The sequence below is a fragment of the Columba livia genome, chromosome 4, assembly GCF_036013475.1.
Source record: "Columba livia isolate bColLiv1 breed racing homer chromosome 4, bColLiv1.pat.W.v2, whole genome shotgun sequence".
Classification (NCBI taxonomy): domain Eukaryota; kingdom Metazoa; phylum Chordata; class Aves; order Columbiformes; family Columbidae; genus Columba; species Columba livia.
Genome location: NC_088605.1, coordinates 19,113,223 through 19,133,548, shown reverse-complemented (window position 1 = coordinate 19,133,548; position 20,326 = coordinate 19,113,223). Strand labels below are relative to the sequence as shown.

The 20,326-nt window shown below is 39.2% G+C and overlaps 1 protein-coding gene across 3 annotated transcripts in view; it reads left to right on the top strand.

Moving 5' to 3' along the window:
• The window catches only part of PPARGC1A (PPARG coactivator 1 alpha), a 365,064-nt gene that overhangs the window by 334,624 nt on the left and 10,114 nt on the right, over positions 1 to 20,326 (top strand). For all 3 annotated transcript variants that reach the window (XM_005501286.3, XM_065060648.1, XM_021286094.2), the window contains exons 4-10: positions 223 to 345; positions 1,234 to 1,438; positions 5,528 to 5,573; positions 5,682 to 5,755; positions 13,630 to 14,542; positions 15,109 to 15,213; positions 15,350 to 15,470. In XM_005501286.3, coding sequence (XP_005501343.1) covers positions 223 to 345; positions 1,234 to 1,438; positions 5,528 to 5,573; positions 5,682 to 5,755; positions 13,630 to 14,542; positions 15,109 to 15,213; positions 15,350 to 15,470 — 1,587 coding nt within the window. The remainder of the gene's footprint in view (positions 1 to 222; positions 346 to 1,233; positions 1,439 to 5,527; positions 5,574 to 5,681; positions 5,756 to 13,629; positions 14,543 to 15,108; positions 15,214 to 15,349; positions 15,471 to 20,326) is intronic.

Below are 20,326 nucleotides of genomic sequence, written 5' to 3'. Positions count from 1 at the left end.
CAGTAAAGGGAGCAGAAATACACTGCCGAGCGCGAAGAAAATGAAATCTGTTTACTCCTGGGAATATTGAACCTTTCTTTCTGTTTGGTTGTAGTTTGCTTGCTGAAATTGATACAGCTAATTTTAAGTAACTATGCAAAAATGTAGGTAAGTCATTTTAATCCATAATGATGCATAACTTTACTCTTTTCCTTCCACCTCCCTTTCCCTATGTGTTTGTAGCTTAAGAAGCTCTTGCTGGCTCCAGCCAACACTCAACTAAGTTACAATGAATGCAGTGGTCTCAGCACACAAAACCATGCAAACACTAATCACAGGATCAGAACAAGCCCTGTGGTTGTTAAGGTACAAACTTAATCTTTGTAATAACGAAAAAAGAAGTATAGCAAGGTCTTTAATGTTTACAGCAACTAAGCAAGCAGTAGATCTGTATGTATTCTATTAATCTGCCTACTATCCTGCACCTGCTTTAGAAAAAAAAAAACATGAACAGATTATAGACTGGGTTGCAGAAGTTCACCTGAGCTCCTTTATGCTCTGAATATTTCATTTATGCTTTTTCTCTTGGCACAGTTCAATTGTAGACCCACCGTCTGTTACTCTCACCTACTTTATTGATACACAGAGTAGTAGGGGGTACAATAAAATTTGCTGATGGGCTGATGTTGTTTGTGAGATACTCCAGGATGCAGGACTGCCATTTTACCAGCTGTCTGAGCTGAGAAAAATGACACTGGATTCTTGACAAAAGACATATATCGGCCATTAATTGGATAGAATGGGGGCTCTGACATAATTCTGTTAGCAGGCAGTATTAAACAATGTTTGTCTTGCTGTTCACTGTAACTGAAAACGGAGCGTTTAGGGGTACTTAAGAGAGTTGTGAATACTGGGCTCAAGCGATCAGCAGCAAATTAAGGTTTAAACCAGCTTATTTTTTTGTTCACAGTAAAGGCGCTGTAGGGTCTTGTTAGTTACATGTTGCTGAGTAGGAACATTGAAATGTGGGAGAAATGAAATAAAAAGCTGCATAAATGTCATTTAGGAATTTTAAATGTAATTTTCTTTCCTTGTTCTGCAAACAATTATTCACAGCTCATAGATCTAGTACACTTAGACTGAACACTTCATTGAAAATCTCATCTCTTCAGAAAACCTATATCTATTCTGATAAGGTTCAGCTCACTAATTTTAGCTTTTTTTTATTTTATTTTATTATGCTCTGTTTTTAAGACTGAGAATTCATGGAGCAATAAGGCGAAGAGCATTTGTCAACAGCAAAAGCCTCAAAGACGTCCCTGCTCTGAACTTCTCAAATATCTGACTACAAATGATGACCCTCCTCAGACCAAACCAGCAGAGAACAGGAACAGCAGCAAAGAGAAATGCACCTCCAAAAGGAAGCCTCATCTGCAGACTCAGACAAATCATCTGCAAGGTAGGTGTGGGACTGCAGAGCGCAGCTTTGGTACCAGCAGTAATGCTGAAATACCACGGCTCTGAATACCCTCGATACCTCTTCTGTTCTTTGGATTAGTATTGTAAATCCGGCATCTCTTCTGCATAGGGAGAATTTTAAAACAGTGTAATGAAGTTAGAATTAGTGTGCTAGATTTAGCTTTTAAGCAGTTCTAATCCTGTCTCTATCACCCTCAAACTCAGAAAAGGAATCTCAGTGAGAAAAAATTTTAACAAATACCGTATGTTAATATACCAAGTTAGCTGGAAATATTTATTCAGAGAGTGCTGTACCATGAAGAAATCATTATAACCCTAAACAAGCTGGGCAGGCTGGTTCATTAGTGACCTTCTTTCTGGTTTTGCTAGTGTAAAACTGAAGGCATTGTTAACCTGCCACATAGTCCTTAAGAGACAATAAATAGTGCTCTCACTGCTACAGAGAAAGCAATAAATGTGTCATTCCTGTTAAAGCTGGAATGCTGGTTTGTAATTTTATTTTGTAAATAGTTGAAAGTTTAGCTGCCATGCTGATCTTTCTCTCTCTTTTTAGATTCTTTATGGCCAAAACTAAACAATTCCGTTGACTTTTAGTGTCCTCTGGTGCCTGAAGAACTGGTCTATATTACAACTACCTTCTAAGGCAGACGTGCAAGAGCTTAAAGACCCCTCTCTTGCTTTCTCTTCCCCTGCCTGTTTTCCCAAGATAAAGGAAAGCTGTAAAAGCTTGCAAGCCCAAAGGGAGCTTTTTTAAAGTTACTATTACTTTAAAATACATCTGTGTATTTATATGTTGTACCAGCATTTAGAAGGCCAAGTGCCTGTCTCAGTCACATCACTGCCAATCCTGGATGACTCCACTGAAGTCAGTGGAAGTTATCCAGATGCAACAGAGATCAAGTTATGACCCTAAATGTGTTGTTCTGGTATTTTTAAAGCAGCAATTATAAACTGCATATGTTCTTTACTTGTCTTCCCCCCTCCCTGCTTTTTCTGCCCCCATCACATCTTATTTTTCACTCTTCATAGGAAATATAAGCAAACTTAACAAAAATGATCTTACCTTCCCACCACTAAATCTCCTTTTCGCAGCTGTACATTCTGACATCCTAAGTATAGTTTTCCCTATTATGGTCTTAAATTCTATGAACAATGTTCCTTGTAAGAAAGAAATCTAACTGCCCCTAGAGCTTCTTGGATGCCAGCTGCCACTCCTCCTGGATGGCTTCAGCAGTCTGCTTCACAGCAAAACCCAGGCTGAACTGTTCTTGTAGAACCTGGGTGTCTGACTGCGGTGGCACTGAAACATAGATTTGCCAGAGGTTATAGGGGGCTTTATTGATACGGTTGAGTGTTAAAGTGATACGTGATAAGGTATATCATGTATAACATGCTATATGCGCCTGTAAGCTATATACATACATAGATGCATGTGCCCACACACATAAATACTGATTACAAAATCTTCCTATTCAGGTCAGAGCTCCATTTTTTCCCCAGCCGAAGCAATTGTTTAGATTCAGTGTAGTGAAACAAGGCACATTGTGTTGTGGAAACAGCACGGAAGGAGAGGTTAGGAAAGTCCAAAGGGACATACAGCTAACTTACTTGTGTTTAACAGATGGCTGTGACTTTGATGATATTGCAGGTGAGTCTGTGGGCAGAGAGAAAGGACTCTCTTAATTAATTCCTGCAGTTTAATTCACAGGCTTCTGCAATGTTGTTTTTTCATCAAATTTACCTCATACCGCAATATATGACTTCGATATCAATGGATTTGCATATAATACAAATACAAGAATATAATGCTTTCAGGTTGGACAGTCAATTCATGCAGAGTCAACCTTGCAAATTTAACTAGTATTCACAGACCTGCAGTTATTTGTTCATACATTTAATCAAAAGTATTAGAAAATTGGCTCCTTCTGTTTTTTAAAAAATAATTAAGGTCTTATATTTTCTTTCAAAGTTAGGGGAAGCTCACAAAGGATAAGTCAAATGGTATTTTCCTTTAGGCTTGCTGTTGCAAACATATTGCAAACCCACAGGAATGTCCACAAACCCATTCATGCCAAAGATCATCTGTGGTTTTGCATTGAAATTTGCCCATGAGGAAACTTAGTGCTTTTGAACATGAATGTTTTCATTTTACATGGACAAGCAACTTCATGTGAATCCTTTTTGAGAAGAAAAAAAACACACCACCGTAGACCTTGAAACTCTAATAAACAGGCACCATGGAAAATGATAGTGTCTTGGTTAAATATTTACACTATCAATAGCTGTATGTGAGGACAAATCCTTTGCAGGAATACTGTTTGGTCAAGCCCATGCCTAGCAATAAGAAAACTGATGGCTGTTTTGGTATGTGAATTTCTCAGTGGGAGAGCTCAGTGATATCTGCTTAAAATGAATACATACGAGTGTGAGATAATGCTTTGGTTCTGTGCCCATCTCCAGCAGATTTGCAGTGTGCCTCAGTGCTTCAGATTATACATACATATATATGTCTCAGAAAAAAATGTATATATATTCTGATGTGGGACTATTTTGTGGGACTAATGAAAGCTTGAATGAGACTTTTTAGGGGCTTAAATGGCTCTTTCATATTCAAATTCCTTAGAAAACCTAAACTGGGTAAGAGAGAAAGCCTTTGTACAAAACTTTATTCCTGAGCCTTTTTATAAAGTATCTTTTTTTTTTTTTTTAAGCCAGTTTCTCCTCTAGGTAGCCACTGGCAAATATGAGTGTCCCTAGATGTATACAAAATACACAAAAGATGTGCTAGGTTACATTCAGTCTTGCAGCACCTGGTTTTATTCACAAATCAGTGGCAGTGCTGGATCAGACAAGTAACTCATTGAGGTGCATCTCGTTACTCCAGCGGTGACTTCTGAGGAAGGTGAACCCGAGGTGAACACCTGAGCTTCCATTTCTAACTTTCATATGGGGAGGAGGAGAAACAATATGCAGCTCTTGAGAATTGAGTTAATTTTTAAAAAAATGCAATATTACTTCAGGAATGCTCTAGAGCTTATAAAAGTAATCAATTTGCATATAAAATCCTTTAATGTGGATGAGAGCTCCAAGTCTGGAATGAATACGAAATACACAGTAGTGACACTCTGGACAAAAGATCCGCAGTGCAGGAGTATTCAAGGGGAACATTTTGTCTTAAGTAATTAATTTGCAGAAGAGATCCCCTGCTGTTGTTCTTGGTACAATGCTTTCTGCTTTTAAACATCAGTCTAACTTCTGAAAAGTAAAATTTGCAAGTAATATTATTCTTAATTTTTAAACATTTTACTAGCAATTAAATGAATCTTGGTTGTATTACAATATCCTATCTATTGGCTTGCTTTGGGAAAATACAAGTTTGCATGAATAAAAGCTACAAAGACTTGTATTTTTATAGCTAGTGCTTTGTTTTTTGTGTATGTTTGGATTGTAGCGCTGAGAGCTTCAACCCCATTTTTAACCATCTGTGACTATGTCAGTGGCTTATCGTAGTTTGCAGGATAATTTGCAGAAATTTGGACTGTAACTGGTTGGACTCTAGCCTCATAGAAACAACCTATTCTCGGTGTTATATATGAAATTGTATATTGTAGAAGTTAAATTAACTGAATATTCATAACGTTCTGTTACTTGATAGTTATTCTGCTGCTCCTTTTTCGAAATAAAATGTGAACTGTAGCCTAAATTAACTCTTAGAGAAGTAACATTTTCACAGTGTATCCTGTACAGTTCTTCATTGATTTTTAACATGTACCACTCTTATTGTGAAAGGTTCTTGGCATTTGGGTTGTGTACTGTATTTCAGAGGTACAGTAATTGGTGTAAATCATTGTTGAAATTTAGGTGCCCTTTTGGTACCAGTTATAAGGAATCAGGATGAGTCTCATTTATCTATCTAAGATACGCTGAAGTAGCTTGAAGTATCAGAGCTCAGCCCTAACTGACTAACATGGGATTCCAGCACCAAAATTAAAAAAAATAATAAAAATCTTTTTAGTATGTGTTACAGAGTGTTTAAATATTGCATAATTGTTTTCTTTTTTCCCTTCAGCCAAACCAACAAGTTTATCACTTCCATTGACACCCGAGTCACCAAAGTAAGTACTAAAAAGTGTAAACATTTATAAAAGGGAGGGGGGTTCAATAGATTTTGGCTACAGCAACTCCATTTCAGCTTGTTTTTATAAATGTGCCCTGTCTTCCAGTGATCCCAAGGGTTCCCCATTTGAGAACAAGACTATTGAACAAACCTTAAGTGTGGAACTCTCTGGAACTGCAGGTGAGAAACGGGGAGTGCTCGCTCTCCCATTAAGCATGGCTTGTGTGTGTGTTTGTACATTTTAATATAACACACGTACACCAAGATCTCTCAGAGGTCTCCAGTAGATTAACTTCAGTGCAGTCTAACATTGACTTTTTATCCAGTTACTTGAGAAGAAATGTGTTTGAAAATATGTCTCCAAACCTACACAAGAGAGCATAATTTCTGGGAAAATATGAATGAAGCCATTTGTCTGTTACACTTCCCCATTTCCCCATAGATTTGTGTACTGCTGAGCACCATCTTTCAAAGACAAACCCCAAAGAAGAGAGTAATAGATGTTACAGATGGAAAACTTATGTCATCCAGTCTGTCTCCAGGCCGGTCTAGGGCTGTACATGACTGCGTGTTTCAGTGCTTTGTCAATTCTAGATTAATATGTCACAAATAACAGCTTTCTCCTCTACCACTGAAAAACTATTCCATAGCTTAGAGGCAATTTTTAAAATTGATATTCATTTTATATTCTTGCTTCCTTTTTATATCTTCCATTAGCAAACTTCACACAACCTCCCTTTATCCTCCTCCTTTCAGATCCCTGGTGTTTGTACCTTTTGAAGATTTGTAGATTTTTTTATCATGTGCTGGTGTAGTTGATGCGTCACCTGTTACACTCATTTAATTCATCTGCTCTTTCTGCTAAAGTCAATTCCTTTAGACCTCAGATCTGTTTTATTGCTTTCCTCCTAGCTCTGTTTTGCTTCCATTTTCCTGAAGTGTGCAGAACTGAGCCCAAGAGCACACGATGAGCTATTGCCAAGACTGTTTTCTTTCTCAGTTGTGTAAAATTAAAAAAAAAAAAAAAAAAAAAAAAAAAAGAAAAGAAAAAAAAAGACATATTTGACATGTCTTTCTCTTGGGAGCATCCCTCGGGGATAACAGTAGATTGTAAATGGTGTGATCTCTAGCATTTTGGGGGCCATCACAAAATATATCTTCAGGTACTATGCATCAGCTGGGCACCCCTGAATTCAGTGACAGCTTTACACAAGAGCAGGTCCGAGCATTAAGTTTGTGTAAGTACTTGGGGCTTTCACTTCCCTGCAACCGTCATTTTACTTTTGCAGAAACTTCTTCATTAGTTCGGCATTAAAACACGCACACTTACTTCTACCATGTCCTGAAAACCTGCAGTCTTAATAATTCCTCTAATGACAAAAGAAAGTACCTTCCAATGTACCTTCTTTTTGCAAAACCAACATGAACATGGCAAAATTCACTGTATGCAGCAGGATAATCCCATTCAGTGCCAGTAGGCCTGCACTGTGGAGGAGCCTCTTTTGTCTTACTGAAGAGCAAATCTGCATGAGGGTGCCCATTTGTAAGCACACTGGTAAGTCAGTGCTTAGTGCTGCCAACTGAAAGGGGCAGATGAGGTGAGTTCCGCAGAGTGGTACAGGCAGCCATGGAAATCACTGGAGGGGGAGCAGTGTTTTCTCCCGGCCAGAAAGTCAGCAGCCTGCTCTCCCCAGCAGCTTACTAGATGGAAACTGGGGGTTGGTCTGACCCCTGGATAATCCTCTAGCATTGCCTCCAGAACGGCAACAGGAATGGCCTTGATATTACCAAATTCATTCCACTCCATCAGCTGTGCACAGAGGAGGAAATGAAACAGCTCTGTAGTTCTCTTAGACAATCTAACCAGAACTACCATATTAAAAATTGTGTCAGAAGCTGTGAAACAGTACAACTGGATGAATATGTGAACAAGAATGTTCCACTATGAAAATGTGATTTTTTTCTTTTTCCTCCGGAAGTAAATAGAGTCTATCTAGAAAACAAACTGATGATAATCAGGAAGAGAAAAGAGTTGTTGGAGCATGTGTGGCCAGGGAGTTGGGGTAGTGTTACCAACAGCTTACATGATGGTGGCTCTTGGACTTCATGTTGTTCTTGCTCTGGTCTTCACAATCCCTGGTGAGGAGGTTTCAGCAGATTGTATATAATCACTTGGTAACTGTATTAATCTCTGCCTTCACATACACATAGACTTTATTTGTATATTCATATATGTATATATGTATTTCTTTAAAAAGATAAGTGGTCGTGCATGTATTTTTAACTCATTTATATTGCAATAGTGTCTTGTGTCATGAGTCTGTGCTGGAAGCAGACAAGTACATAACAGAAACAACTTCAAGTACTGAAGAACTTACAGTGTATGTGAGTAGATCATGGCAGAACTGGGACCCACGTCAGTGAAAAAAAAACACCACAAAAAAAAAGAAGAAAGGAAAAATAGTGGCAGTAGTGATTAATAATACCTTGGAGTTCTTTAGTAAGACCCTGGCAACTCCAAATTATATCCAGATAACCGCATTGCTCAGTGTCCTTATATCAGGCAGCTTGCACTGTACAAGCACTATTTATTATAATTTAAATAGGAGTTGCCTTGATCTCACTGCCGAATTGAAAAGACCATTAGCAGTGCTGCTCGCACTATCGAAGCACGAAGTATTTTAATATAAATAGCAGCTCCCTTGATCTCTCTGCTGAAAACAACATTGGTTCCCTCACTGATGAATTAACTATAGAGTAGAAAAATAAATAAATAAAAGCATTTCACACATGAGCCATCAATCTTCGTCACACACACAATTTGGATTCATGTATCTAAAGTCAAACTGAAACTATTCTCTTATTGATGCTATATCTTGCTTTAGAATGCATTTGTTAGTAGTCTAGAATGTAACTTTGTCCTCCCTAAAACTATCAAAACTTTGATTTGTCAAATTACAAGGAACAAGTATTTTTTTAAGTGTTTTCAAGCCACACATAAGAATTCTTTGAATGCACTTAAAATAAATGGCCTCTGGTAGAGGGGTAAGTCCATTGCTATCTAAAATCCCAACTCCTGCAGCTGATTTCTGGTGCTATTCTGAGGAAGATGGACCAGAACATCATGATACGGAGGGAGTCCTAGGTGATGATAATGTAGTGAATGAAATTTCTGTGTAAAAGGCAAGTTTCATTCTGAGTAAGAGGCTTGCAAGAGGTCCTTCTCCCTTTGTTTCCACAGCTGGCTGTGTTACCAGCACCTTGCTAAGGGGCTGTGGGCTGGAACCTCTCTGATGTCTTCCAGGAACCTGGGATGTTTCTTTCCCCTTTGTTACCAGTCAGGCTGAGGGGGACCTGCAGGCACAGGGACCAGGAGGATCACTCACCCTCTGCAGTGACTGTCTCTTAGTGATTGAGGTCTCCCCCGTGATTGTCTTAGACTTTCTGCTGGACTTCTAAATGCCAGAAATTGGATGGTGTGGCTCCTGAATGTTTGAAATTAATCTCTCTCTGATCTCTCAGTGTCTTTTTAAGCCTTCACTACTAAATAGTTGAAACCATCATGTGAGTTCACAAAGTGAGTTTACATGCTTAAGTCTCAATCAGTAACTGGAAGGCTATTTCCACCTTCTTATCTACAACAGGTGACTTGTTGAAAAGTCTCATATTTGCACACAGATCCCTGTAATTTACCTAAGCGTAAAACTCCTCACGGGTCTTTCTTGGGTGCAAAATTTCTCAAAAAAAAAAAAGAAAAGCTGTATGAACACAATCAGCTTGAACAGTGATTTAGAACTCATGAGCATTCTTGAGGATACTTGTACCCTGCTGTTTGCCCACCTCTAGATCTGTGTAGCCTCTTAGTTGTCAGAACAAATACTTAAAATCCATTGTTTAAGAATTTGTTTGACCTTAGAATGATCTCTGATAAAATGAGATGTGAGATGCAGAATTGTCCAGAGGGAATTAAATCTAGTAAATTATTTGATATTTTCAGGCATCTGTGTTTATTGTCTGCAGCACTGACAACAGGATTAAACTGAATACTCAACGAGCATGTAGTTTTTTATTATATGATGGCTGTTTAGTTTTATTATATTTTCCTGGCTTCTGCAATCTTGTGCCACACAAAAGCTCTTCTGATTCTTTTACTGATCTGAGCTGTTGTCTTGTGTTCGTTGTTTTAAGTGGCCTTAAATAATGTTTCCCTTGACAATCCATTTTCAAACTTAAAAGGTACAAAAGAATTCATTTTCAATGCCTCTCAAAAGTCCTGTGCAGATGTAGAAAGGTACCAGGGCTGTGTTCCCCAGAAGACACTAATTCTCAGCCCCCTCAAAGCACAACAAACGTCATGAAACTTTTAAATGCTAACAGAGTTTTAGAAAGATCGGTGTCTATGTAAAACAGCATTGCAAATCAGTCCTTAAAAGTCAAGATGTCATGTTTTATGCAAAGGCAGTCCCCTAATTTATCAGCCCAGCTGAGCTAAATTAGTTACTAAGGGTTTTTTTAGTGGAGCTTTGAAATGTAGCAGAAGTAGTTTCACTCTCCCAGAGACTTCCTTGAAAGAAGCCGTTCTGCCAAGGCGGCAGAGTCGGCACACGTGCAAACACCTTTTGTTGCACAGATGCGGGGAGGCCGGGTCTGCTTCGGCAGCAGTGCTGTTTTCATGAGCGAGATTGCCGAGCGAGTTCGTAGGATACAGACAGAGCCAGGCAAAGTGCAAACGTACCATTTACCAAAGCCATTCAATTAAAGAAAAGTCCCTACAAAGAAAATGGTTTTATAGCATGTAATGAAAAAATACTTGCCTTTTACTTTAAAAAGAAAAAGGACTGTTTAAGGGGGATGATTGTAGAGTATGTACCACTTCTAACAGATTTGCTGTGCAGAAGTACATAAGTGTGAGTGATGTAGAGGTACTTGTTTATTATAGAGCACATTTCAATGCAGTAATCATAAATATTGCTAAGGTTGTGCTCTGTTGAAATATGACCTACATACTCTTGATTGTTTGTGTTACGTGATTTGTCTGACACCCATTACATTCTGGGTAATGGCAGCCATTTGTTGCTGTGCACAGCAGGCTCTTTTGACAAAAGAAAATAGGCAGCAATAAAAAAGCTATAGTCTGAATTACATTCTGCACAGCGCTGCACTGCTGAGAGTTTGTGCAAGTGTGTTAACAATGCTCTGAACTGCCTCTTGTCAGCCTTCAGCCCGTAATGGCCATCTGTCCTTCCATAAATCTGTCAAAACCTGCTAAGTTCAAGAGAGAGCACAGAATATACCTTGTGCTGTCAACGCTAAAATGTACACATTGGTGGAGAAATCGGCGTGTATGAAATAATCCCACAGTTATAGAATATTGTAACGATGTTGATGTGGGATCATGGCCCTTGGTGACGATTACCAGGGTTTAGTGTGAAGATGAACAAGTCTGCAACCAACTGGTTTTCTCAAAGTTCACAGTTTGGACACTGGTCACGGGACATGCTGAAGGTGGAATCCACAGTGGTGACATGAATTCAAAACTTCCCTCCCTTCTCCATCCCCCGATGGATATTTGTTCAGAAGTTAAATGAATGTTTTTCAACTTTTATCTGTTTCTACTTGACTGTGCGCTTCCTGCTTCTGCTGAAAACCAGGAAAAAAGCCAAAATGCCACGAGGAAGCCCTTTCTTAGGCTGTCCCCAGCACAGTTTTGCCAGCAAGTGAAGTGCCAGTAAATTTAGCTCAGCCTGTACTTTTGCAAGGGATTTTCTGGTGTGTTGTTTTTTGGTTTTCTTTTTGTGTTTGTTTGGGTGCTTTGGTGGTTTTTTTGGTGTTTTCCCCCTCTCCTATAAAGATTGTTGGACTCCTTGGTAGGCTTCTGGAAATCACTGTGCTCTGTGTTTAGCTTTAAAGAAGTGGAAATTGAAACAATATTTTATTTTGTATATTAGATTATCCCTGGCACTTCTTTGCCTGAAATTCTTCAATATGCATGTTCTTTGTGGAGTGGTTGTATGTTGTAATGAAGGGGGGGCTGGAATTAATATTCTGCTTCATTCTTTCTTTAAAACTATATCCAAAAAATCAGTAACTAAACCCACAGCTGCTCATGGGCTATAGAATTTCATGAGTAAAAGTGACACTTTTAAACTTTTTTTATATAAAAGAGTCTTTGCTTACTCAAATCTTTGTTGAATTGGAGCCTGAAGTTTTAACCCAGAAATTATTACTGCAGAATTTTGAAGAGGACCATTCTCTTTATTTTACCAAAAATTCATTTGGTAGTCAAAATATTTGCTAGTGAGAAGGTGGACAAGGTGTGAAAAACATACTGCTATTTCAAGTGAATTTTCAGGAAGGAATTAAAAGTTGAGGTATCAAAGGAAATAGTTTAACAGTGATGACTTTGCACTAAACTTTTTCAGTATTAAATTCAAATTTGAGGTAACTAGAGTTTTAGGTGTCATTACCTTTGCCTCTGATTCCCTGACTTTGGTGACATTAGGCAAAGTCTTTACATATCCATGGTAGCTCATAACCATTTTTTCCAAATGTTCAGACAAAAATCAAGCTTCTCCCTCACATCAAGTATTCATGCCTTGGTACTCCTGTCGTCTTTTCTCCTGGAACAAATTCATTGCAGCTAATGCAGTGGGACTCCCAGTCTCCATTTACACTCCTTAGGGAGCACTGTGCATTGATGGACACTTTTCCTTTTTTACAGCAAAACACTATAAAACATGTTCCATTTGCATTGATCTGCTGAGCTGTTGCATGGTTAAAAATACAGAACAAAATTCTGTATCCATGTATGAAGTACACATTTCCTGTAAGTGTCTCTGCCCTCTTTTTTCATTCTCACTAAGAAATTAATAGAGACCTCATTGCTTGGGCTAGAAGATGAAATTTTGGGCAGCATCAGCCTCTGGAGCACTTAAGGGTGGTCTGGATTATCTAGGACAACTCCCTAATCTCAGCCTAATTTGTTTAAATTTAAGCATATATACTTCTAAATTACATTAGGGTCAATTGGAGGGAAGCAACTTTTTCAGACATAATATATTAAGTACCTTCCTGAAGAGTGGCTGCAATTTGCTGTTACTGTCTCCTGGTGTCCTGTGTTACTCTTTTGTAAAGTCTGAAGAACTTCCATGATTTCTACAAAAAATATTGAGAGTTATATTCTACCCTTATAAAAAATACTTTGATTCCTAGGTTTTACTCAAATGGGCACTAGTCCTTCCTGCAATTTTGTCTCACCATAGCGATAATCTATTGAAGTTATGTGAAAAATCCTGGTAGTTACTGATATTTTTAGTCTTTGAACACTTATCTGTTTCATTTTGACTCCTTGCTTCATGACTCTCACTAATACTTAGTTCTAAATGCAATGATTATTTACAGTTGCAGTTGTCCTGTTCACTTGGTTTTCAGTTGCAGAACCACATTTCAGGCGAAATGTATTAGTTATGCTTGCAAGAATGTATTTATACATACATTAGCAATGGTTTACTAAGTTAATGGACTGTGGAGACGAAGAGTCATTGCATTTGAGTTGTAGAGTCGCTGTACTGCCTTGTATTCAAGTTCTGCATCCTACCGAGGCTCCTTTGGTAGCACTCATTTATTTTTCTCAGGCTTGCTTTTATTCAGGTTTTTGTGTGATAATTTCTTTAGGTTTTTGACGGTGCCATTCTTTTGACTTTTGATTTTTAGATCAAAAACGTTTCTGATTTTTAACAAAAAACTCTTTTGATTTTTATCTCTTGATCTTTTCTGTCAAAATCTACAGAGAGAGAGGTGTATGTCATGGAAGAAGGGGAGGGGCAGAAGTGATGCTGAAGATTAATGGCAATGCATTAGTACTGTTGCTGTTATTACCAGACCTTTGGTGTCTCGTACCCTAAAAACTCTTGTTCCCAGTATTAACAGTGTTAAATTAAAGTGACATAGAATGAGTCTTGCTTTGTATCTGTTTTAAAGAAACACATGAGCCATCTTTATAAACATTGTATGTGTGCTTAAAAATATTCTGTTCCTCCTTTTTTTCCCCTCAGGCCTAACTCCACCTACGACCCCTCCTCATAAAGCCAACCAGGATAATCCTTTTAGGACTTCACCTAAGCCGAAGTCATCATGCAAGACTGTTGTACCACCTTCCAAAAAGCCCCGCTATAGTGAGTCTTCTGGTTCTCAAGGAAATAACCCAACCAAGAAGGGTCCAGAACAGTCTGAGCTGTATGTACAGCTTAGCAAGACTACAGGACTGTCCAGTGGACATGAGGAGAGAAAGACAAAACGGCCCAGTTTGCGGCTGTTTGGTGACCATGACTACTGTCAATCTGTGAATTCAAAATCGGAAATACACATTAAAATATCCCAGGAACTTCAGGACTCCAGACAACTAGAATGTAAGGATTCTTCACCTGGGTGGCAGTGTCAGATTTGTTCTTCTTTAGAACAAGACCAGTATTTCAAGAAAGAGACTTTACAGACAAGTAAGCAGGGATCCCATGGTAATAACAGAAAACAGCTCCAAGACCAGGAAATTCGGGCTGAACTGAATAAGCATTTTGGTCACCCCAGCCAAGCTGTTTTTGATGAAGAAGCAGATAAGACAAGAGAACTAAGGGACAGTGATTACAGTAATGAACAATTCTCCAAACTACCTATGTTTATAAATTCAGGACTAGCAATGGATGGTCTCTTTGATGACAGTGAAGATGAAAGTGATAAACTATGCTACCCTTGGGATGGGACACAAGCCTATTCATTATTTGATGTATCGCCTTCTTGCTCTTCTTTTAACTCTCCATGCAGAGATTCAGTGTCTCCACCCAAATCCTTATTTTCTCAAAGATCCCAAAGGACACTCTCTAGATCAAGGTCCTTTCCTCAACGCAGGTCTTGTTCCCGTTCTCCATATTCCCGATCGAGATCAAGGTCACCCTGTAGCAGATCCTCTTCAAGGTACAGTACAGCAAATTCATATATCATCTTCATAGTTAATAAGAAGAAAAACGGCAAAAACATAAAGCAACCTAAATGAAAGAGAGAAAAGACAAGAAATAGCTCAATCCAGTGCAACTCATTCTGTTGCTCCTGAGCTGATTAACTCTGAAGGTTATGGGGTTTCTACAGAAACACTTGTTGCCATTATCCTTTAAATTTGCTAAGTTTACACTTTCTGAGTGGAGGCAGTCAGGTCAGCAGCAGAGCAATTGGTAAGAGATGTACGCAACTAACCTTTCCCATTATCTGTGAGCTGCCCACTGCCAATCTAGCTGCACTCCCTATCAGATGAAGTTGACAGTGGCTGACTCTCTGCTCTGTGTTACCCTCAATAAGGAACATTACAGAAGGGGTTGGGGGTGGCGGAAATCACCTGAGGCCCCTTAGTCAACTAGGACATAGCAAACTGTCACTGGGAAATCTCACTGGTAGCTTAGAAAAAACTGTAAGTTCAGGGAAGAGATAGAAAATTGTGTCAATAGATTCAAACGGAATGACAGAAGTGACTGTGTTTCTTCCTGCAGATCTTGTTGCTATTATGAGTCCAGCCACTGTAGACACCGAGCACACAGAAGTTCTCCCTCACATGCAAGATCGCGATCCAGATCACCGTGCAGTCGCAGACCCAGGTAGAGTATTTTGTGTGCATTTGGTTGGCTTTGCAGCTGGTTCTCAAGAGATAACGAAGCTTTGCAGAAACTGTATTACTAATTTTACATTCACAAATGCAGGTGCTTGATTTAATGACTAAGTTATGTTTCCTAGATATGACAGCTATGAGGAATATCAGCATGAAAGGCTGAAGAGGGAAGAATACCGCAAAGAGTATGAAAAACGGGAATCTGAAAGGGCCAAACAAAGGGAGAGACAGAGGCAGAAAGCAATTGTAAGCACTGTGAAGATAACTTTTATTTTGAAATAGATTTCTGTTTCTTTTCATAGATATCTAAAGCTAGAACTCAGACTTTATTTTCTTTCTTTTTTATAAAAGAAAAAAACAAAATACAAAAGTCTACTTATATGTATTTCTTAGTATTTAGAATTTTAGGCAAATACATGTTTTCATAACAATTGGTGTTTTGTTATTACAATACTGTTTTTTTCAGGTTCTGTAAATTGCAACTCTCCATGTTTTTCACAGTCAACCGATACAAAGGGCTTACTAGAAAACGGTTTCATCCCTGACAACAGACAACTAAAAGTGAACCAGTCTATTTCTTACACAGATGTATCAGTGAACGTGCATTTTATACTATGTATCACCTACCAGAGTACCATTAATTAATGTTTATTATCTATATTTCTGCTTTTTTACATAAAGAGTATAAGGAGTCAGCTTACATACCAATTGCTGGACTTTCATAGTAGCTGTAATTGTCTGTGTAGAGGGTGCAGATGACAGAATTCAAAACTACAATCGAAAAGCATGAGTTTAATTTTTTTTCTGTCTATGGTTCGCTTAATTTTTAAGTTATTTTTAGGAAAATAAATAGTCTGAAGACATGATGCAATTTAAAAATGTCACTTTATGCTGGCCCTTTCATAATGGGTATGTATTATTTAATTATTTGTTCATCATTGTTCTGTGTGAAAGAACTGAAATACCTTGAGGCGAAGGAAATACCCATGTGGGGCTGAGCAACTCTCTTGGCTGTTGTAGCTGTAGGATGGAAGAATGGCTATTAAACGGACAGGTGGCTTTTGCCCCTTTTTAGTTCCCCATTGGCAACTGTGTGATGGTTTTGATAAATTAAATTGGGAGCTGCTATAAATCTGGACTCCTAGTAGTTGCTAAGCCCCTTTGGTGGCTTGCCTTAACATTTTCCGCTTGGATTTCTGTGTCTTGCTCTTTCCATTCAGTTGCGCCATTACTGCTGTTCTGGCGGTGCTCTGGCTCTTGCATGAACCGTCAGTCTGGGACACTTCACCTTCGTTTCCAGGTTTTCCCTTAGTGGTCTGTCCAGGGCTCACCACAAGAAATAGATCTTTTTTCCAGTGCTTTAGTGGACTTTGTAGTAAAAGGTAATTTGTCACACACTTGGTAACATTTCTTCTAATAGCTACAGAACTGGGAGTGCACAGAGGTTTGCAGAGGCTGGTGTAGTCTGTGGCAACAAAAAGTTCTGGGGAGTAATGGACACCTTTAGTTTCTGATTCTTGTCTCTGCTGCTGTTGTTCTTAGTGAGCTTCATCATATCATTTCACTTTTCTCTGCTTCAGGGGCCCTGTGTACAAAGTGTGGGTGATAACGTATATTTTGTAAACTGTGAGATTTAGAGCCGTAACATGCTCTGCTGTGCTGATCTGCAACTCAGCGAAGGCAATAGAATAATTTTGCTTGGCTTCAGACAGGGCTATATTTAAGTCAATTGTTGCAGTTAGTTTTAAAATATCTGGCTTCCATCTGCTTAGAGATGAGCACTACCTTCCAGCAATCGTAACTTACACAGTCTGTTCTCGCGTAGATCTATCACAAATTAGAGATTCAAGTAGACCTCTGTCATGGGTGTATCTTGCTACTTCTCAATTACGGTACCTTGATGGTATAAATAAACCTGAATTTGCCTGAGGAGGGAGGAAATTTGATTTAGTTTAAAACAAACAAATATTCGGCAATGAGCTGATCAAGAGAAAAAGAAGGAAAGGAAAGAAAATAAATTTAAAAAGCTCCAGATACGCTGCGTCATAACTTACTGTGTTAAAAATTTTAGACTTTTCAAAACCAAGGTTGAATTTATTTTCTTTCTAAATTGAGCATTGTCAAGGTAATTAACTTCATTAATGAAATTATTTATTAATGAACATCAATAAATCAGAACTAAAAAAATCAATAAATAGAACATTGCAGAAATTTAATCCGGTCACCTGTGTAAGAGCTACAGGAGATGTAGATGAAATCCTGTTAACTCCTTTCTCCAAAGTCTGTCAGCACTTTTACTTCAAAGATCTGTATTGAATCATGCCAGTTTATTCCCCATGCAAATAACTGAGGGTTAGGGGACAGCAGAGAAAGGAAAGCCCATGAAGTCAGTGATAAAATTGGTATTATTTCTAGCATTCTCTGCTCCTTTTCTTACTCCTTTTGGCTTCACAGAATGGTTGGGGTTGGAAGAGACCTCTGGAGATCATCTAGTCCAACTCACCCGCTAAAGCAGGTTCACCCAGAGCAGATTGCACAGGAATGTGTCAGGCAGGTCCTGAATGTCTCCAGACAAGGGGACTCCACACCCTCTCTGGGCAGCCTGTTCCGGTGCTCCGGCACCCTTAAAGTAAAGAAGTTTTTCCTCAAATTCAGATGGAGCCTCCAATGCTTCAGTCTGTTGAAGCATGGCTTATGGGTCTCTTCTGTGTCACTGTTTTCTTTCTTGAGGGGCTCAACTCATTTATTGTTCAGCCACAAGAATCTCCTCTCTCTTTTACTTGAACTCTTTCTACAGTCACCTAAGTTTAGATTTCTTTGCTGTCTGAACTGGGGAATTTTTTAGTCTCTTTCTAGCTCATTCTTTTGCTGCATGAATTGATTTATGGTCACATCCCTCCAGATACTGAAAAGAGTGGCCTAAAATTGGGCAGTACTAATGCCTCAGGTGTTACACCGGGCAGGTGACTTTTCTTCATGACAAGCACCATGCTATGATCTCAGGATTTACTTGTAGAAAGGATGAACAGTGGAAACAAAACAAATTATGACTGAGCTGAAATCCATCAAGTATTATTGGTTCAATAACTAGAATCAGCCTCCACATGACAAGCAGAGTGGGAAATCTAGGAAAAACAAATGCAAAAAAAATTCACATATTTTAATCTGTCAAAACCATATGTGCAGCAAGGCCCTCTGCTTGTGCAGGCAGCTCGTATTTTGGCAGATGCGAAGGCATATTGGCAGAATGCTGAGGAGGTTCGTTGCAGAAGCCTGCGCTCGTGCTCTCTGGCGGAGGCATGTTTAAATGGCTGCCCCTTCAGTCTTGCTCGCACCACCTTGGCATCGGTGCCTTCAGAGCAACAGAGAGCCCGGGCTAACATTTCCCTCTGTGGGCTCCTGAATTCCTGTCTAGACCTACATCTATACACAGGCAGTTTGACTTCAAAAGGTACTGTGATATTCTTCTCCTTTTTCTTTTCTTTTCCCCTCTCCGATTACTGGAGATTCGGTGCCTGTTTTATAGATTGGGGTTTTAATTTTGAGCAGTCATATTTGAAAAATATGGGTGAAGCTCACAAGCTGTTTTCCATTTAGAGAGTATGAACTATTTTTTTCATTCATTTTATTTTTGCTTTTGATTGTGGTTCCTTTGCTCATGGAACAAACTTTAGCATAGTTTAGCTTGATCATGACTTATTTCACTGGGTTGACATTTCGTTTTAGAGTGGCTGCTCGTTGAACATAAGGATGATCTACCACCAAGACTTGCTTAATAATGCTAACCAGATCACAGTGTAGACACATTCATGATGAAAACTGAGGAGCAACTGCAGGACAGGACAGTCTGTTCAGGGCCTTGTAGGAACTGTGATCCAGTCCCCAAGCAAAGCAGATCACAGTGATTTGCCAAGAAGCCTGAGGACCACTTTTTTCTTCCAATACACCCCAGGAAATTTCTGAGCTATGCGGGACTTTTACTCCAGCAGCTTATTAGACCATGTGGCAAATACATGCCAAGACACAGCTTTAGAAATACAGTTAGGACGTTTCAATTCTGGAGCCACCAGTTTGTGCTTCCCCTTTGGCATGGTGCAGCAGGGCTGGGAGATTAAAGTGTCTGATGAGCAGCCGGGTGCTCTGGATCCGTGCTGCATGCTCTGACTGCTGCTAGGAGGGATAACAAAGTCTGCTTTTATACCTGAATGGAAAATTACTATTAACATTACTGCTTTTCATTTCTAAGTGCTGACAGCTTCCATCAGACAAGCATAAAGAGTCCCTGTCCCAAAGAGCTTACAAGCGTAAGAAAATAAATGTGCTGTGAGGCCACTGCAGCGGAAAGAAACACATGGTTTCAAAAATAAATTGCTCTACAACAGGAAGGCAGGAGAAGGGTGGTTTCATAAATGAGTGCTTGGCTTCTCTGCAGTCTAAAACCAGAGTCAGAGTATAATGGAGTGCATTCCCGATAATGGAGGATCCAATGTATATTGTATATTTAGTTTGGATTTTTTTTGTCGTTGCTCATGTTGATGGTCCTGATCCCCAGCACTCTACCTTTGCTGTATGAGTTGCTGAAAATGGGTCGAACAGGCTACCAAAGTATTGAGTTCTACTGGTCCATCACTATTTTTCTAGCAGTCACCAAGGAGACTGATGCGGCTGAACTGTTTCAGTCTTCAGCTGCACAGTAGCATTTGGAAGTTTTGTGCAATGTTCTTCCTTTCTTTTCCAGTTTTTGTGTATCATGCTTTTGCCATTCATACTTGCCCAGGTCATACTTAGTCCACAATTCTTCTTTAATACAGAATCTAAAGCAAATTTTTTGTATTCTTATTATGGCAGAATCTTAAGCTTTACTGTCTTTTTCCATCCATAGCATTTCTGGTTTTTGAACTCGGCCCAACTCTGCCCATTGCGCTTTCAAAATGGTATTTGTCCTCCAGCTCTGAGGATAAAAGTCTTTGTGGCTTTCTACTGGAAGAGCAGAGATTACTGGGTATGGAGGGCGAAGCAGGCCTGGGGCTTGCACCCAGACAGCCACCCTTGCTGGCAGGAGCAGCAGAGCCTTTCACAAGCCCATGGCAGACCCCAGCTTT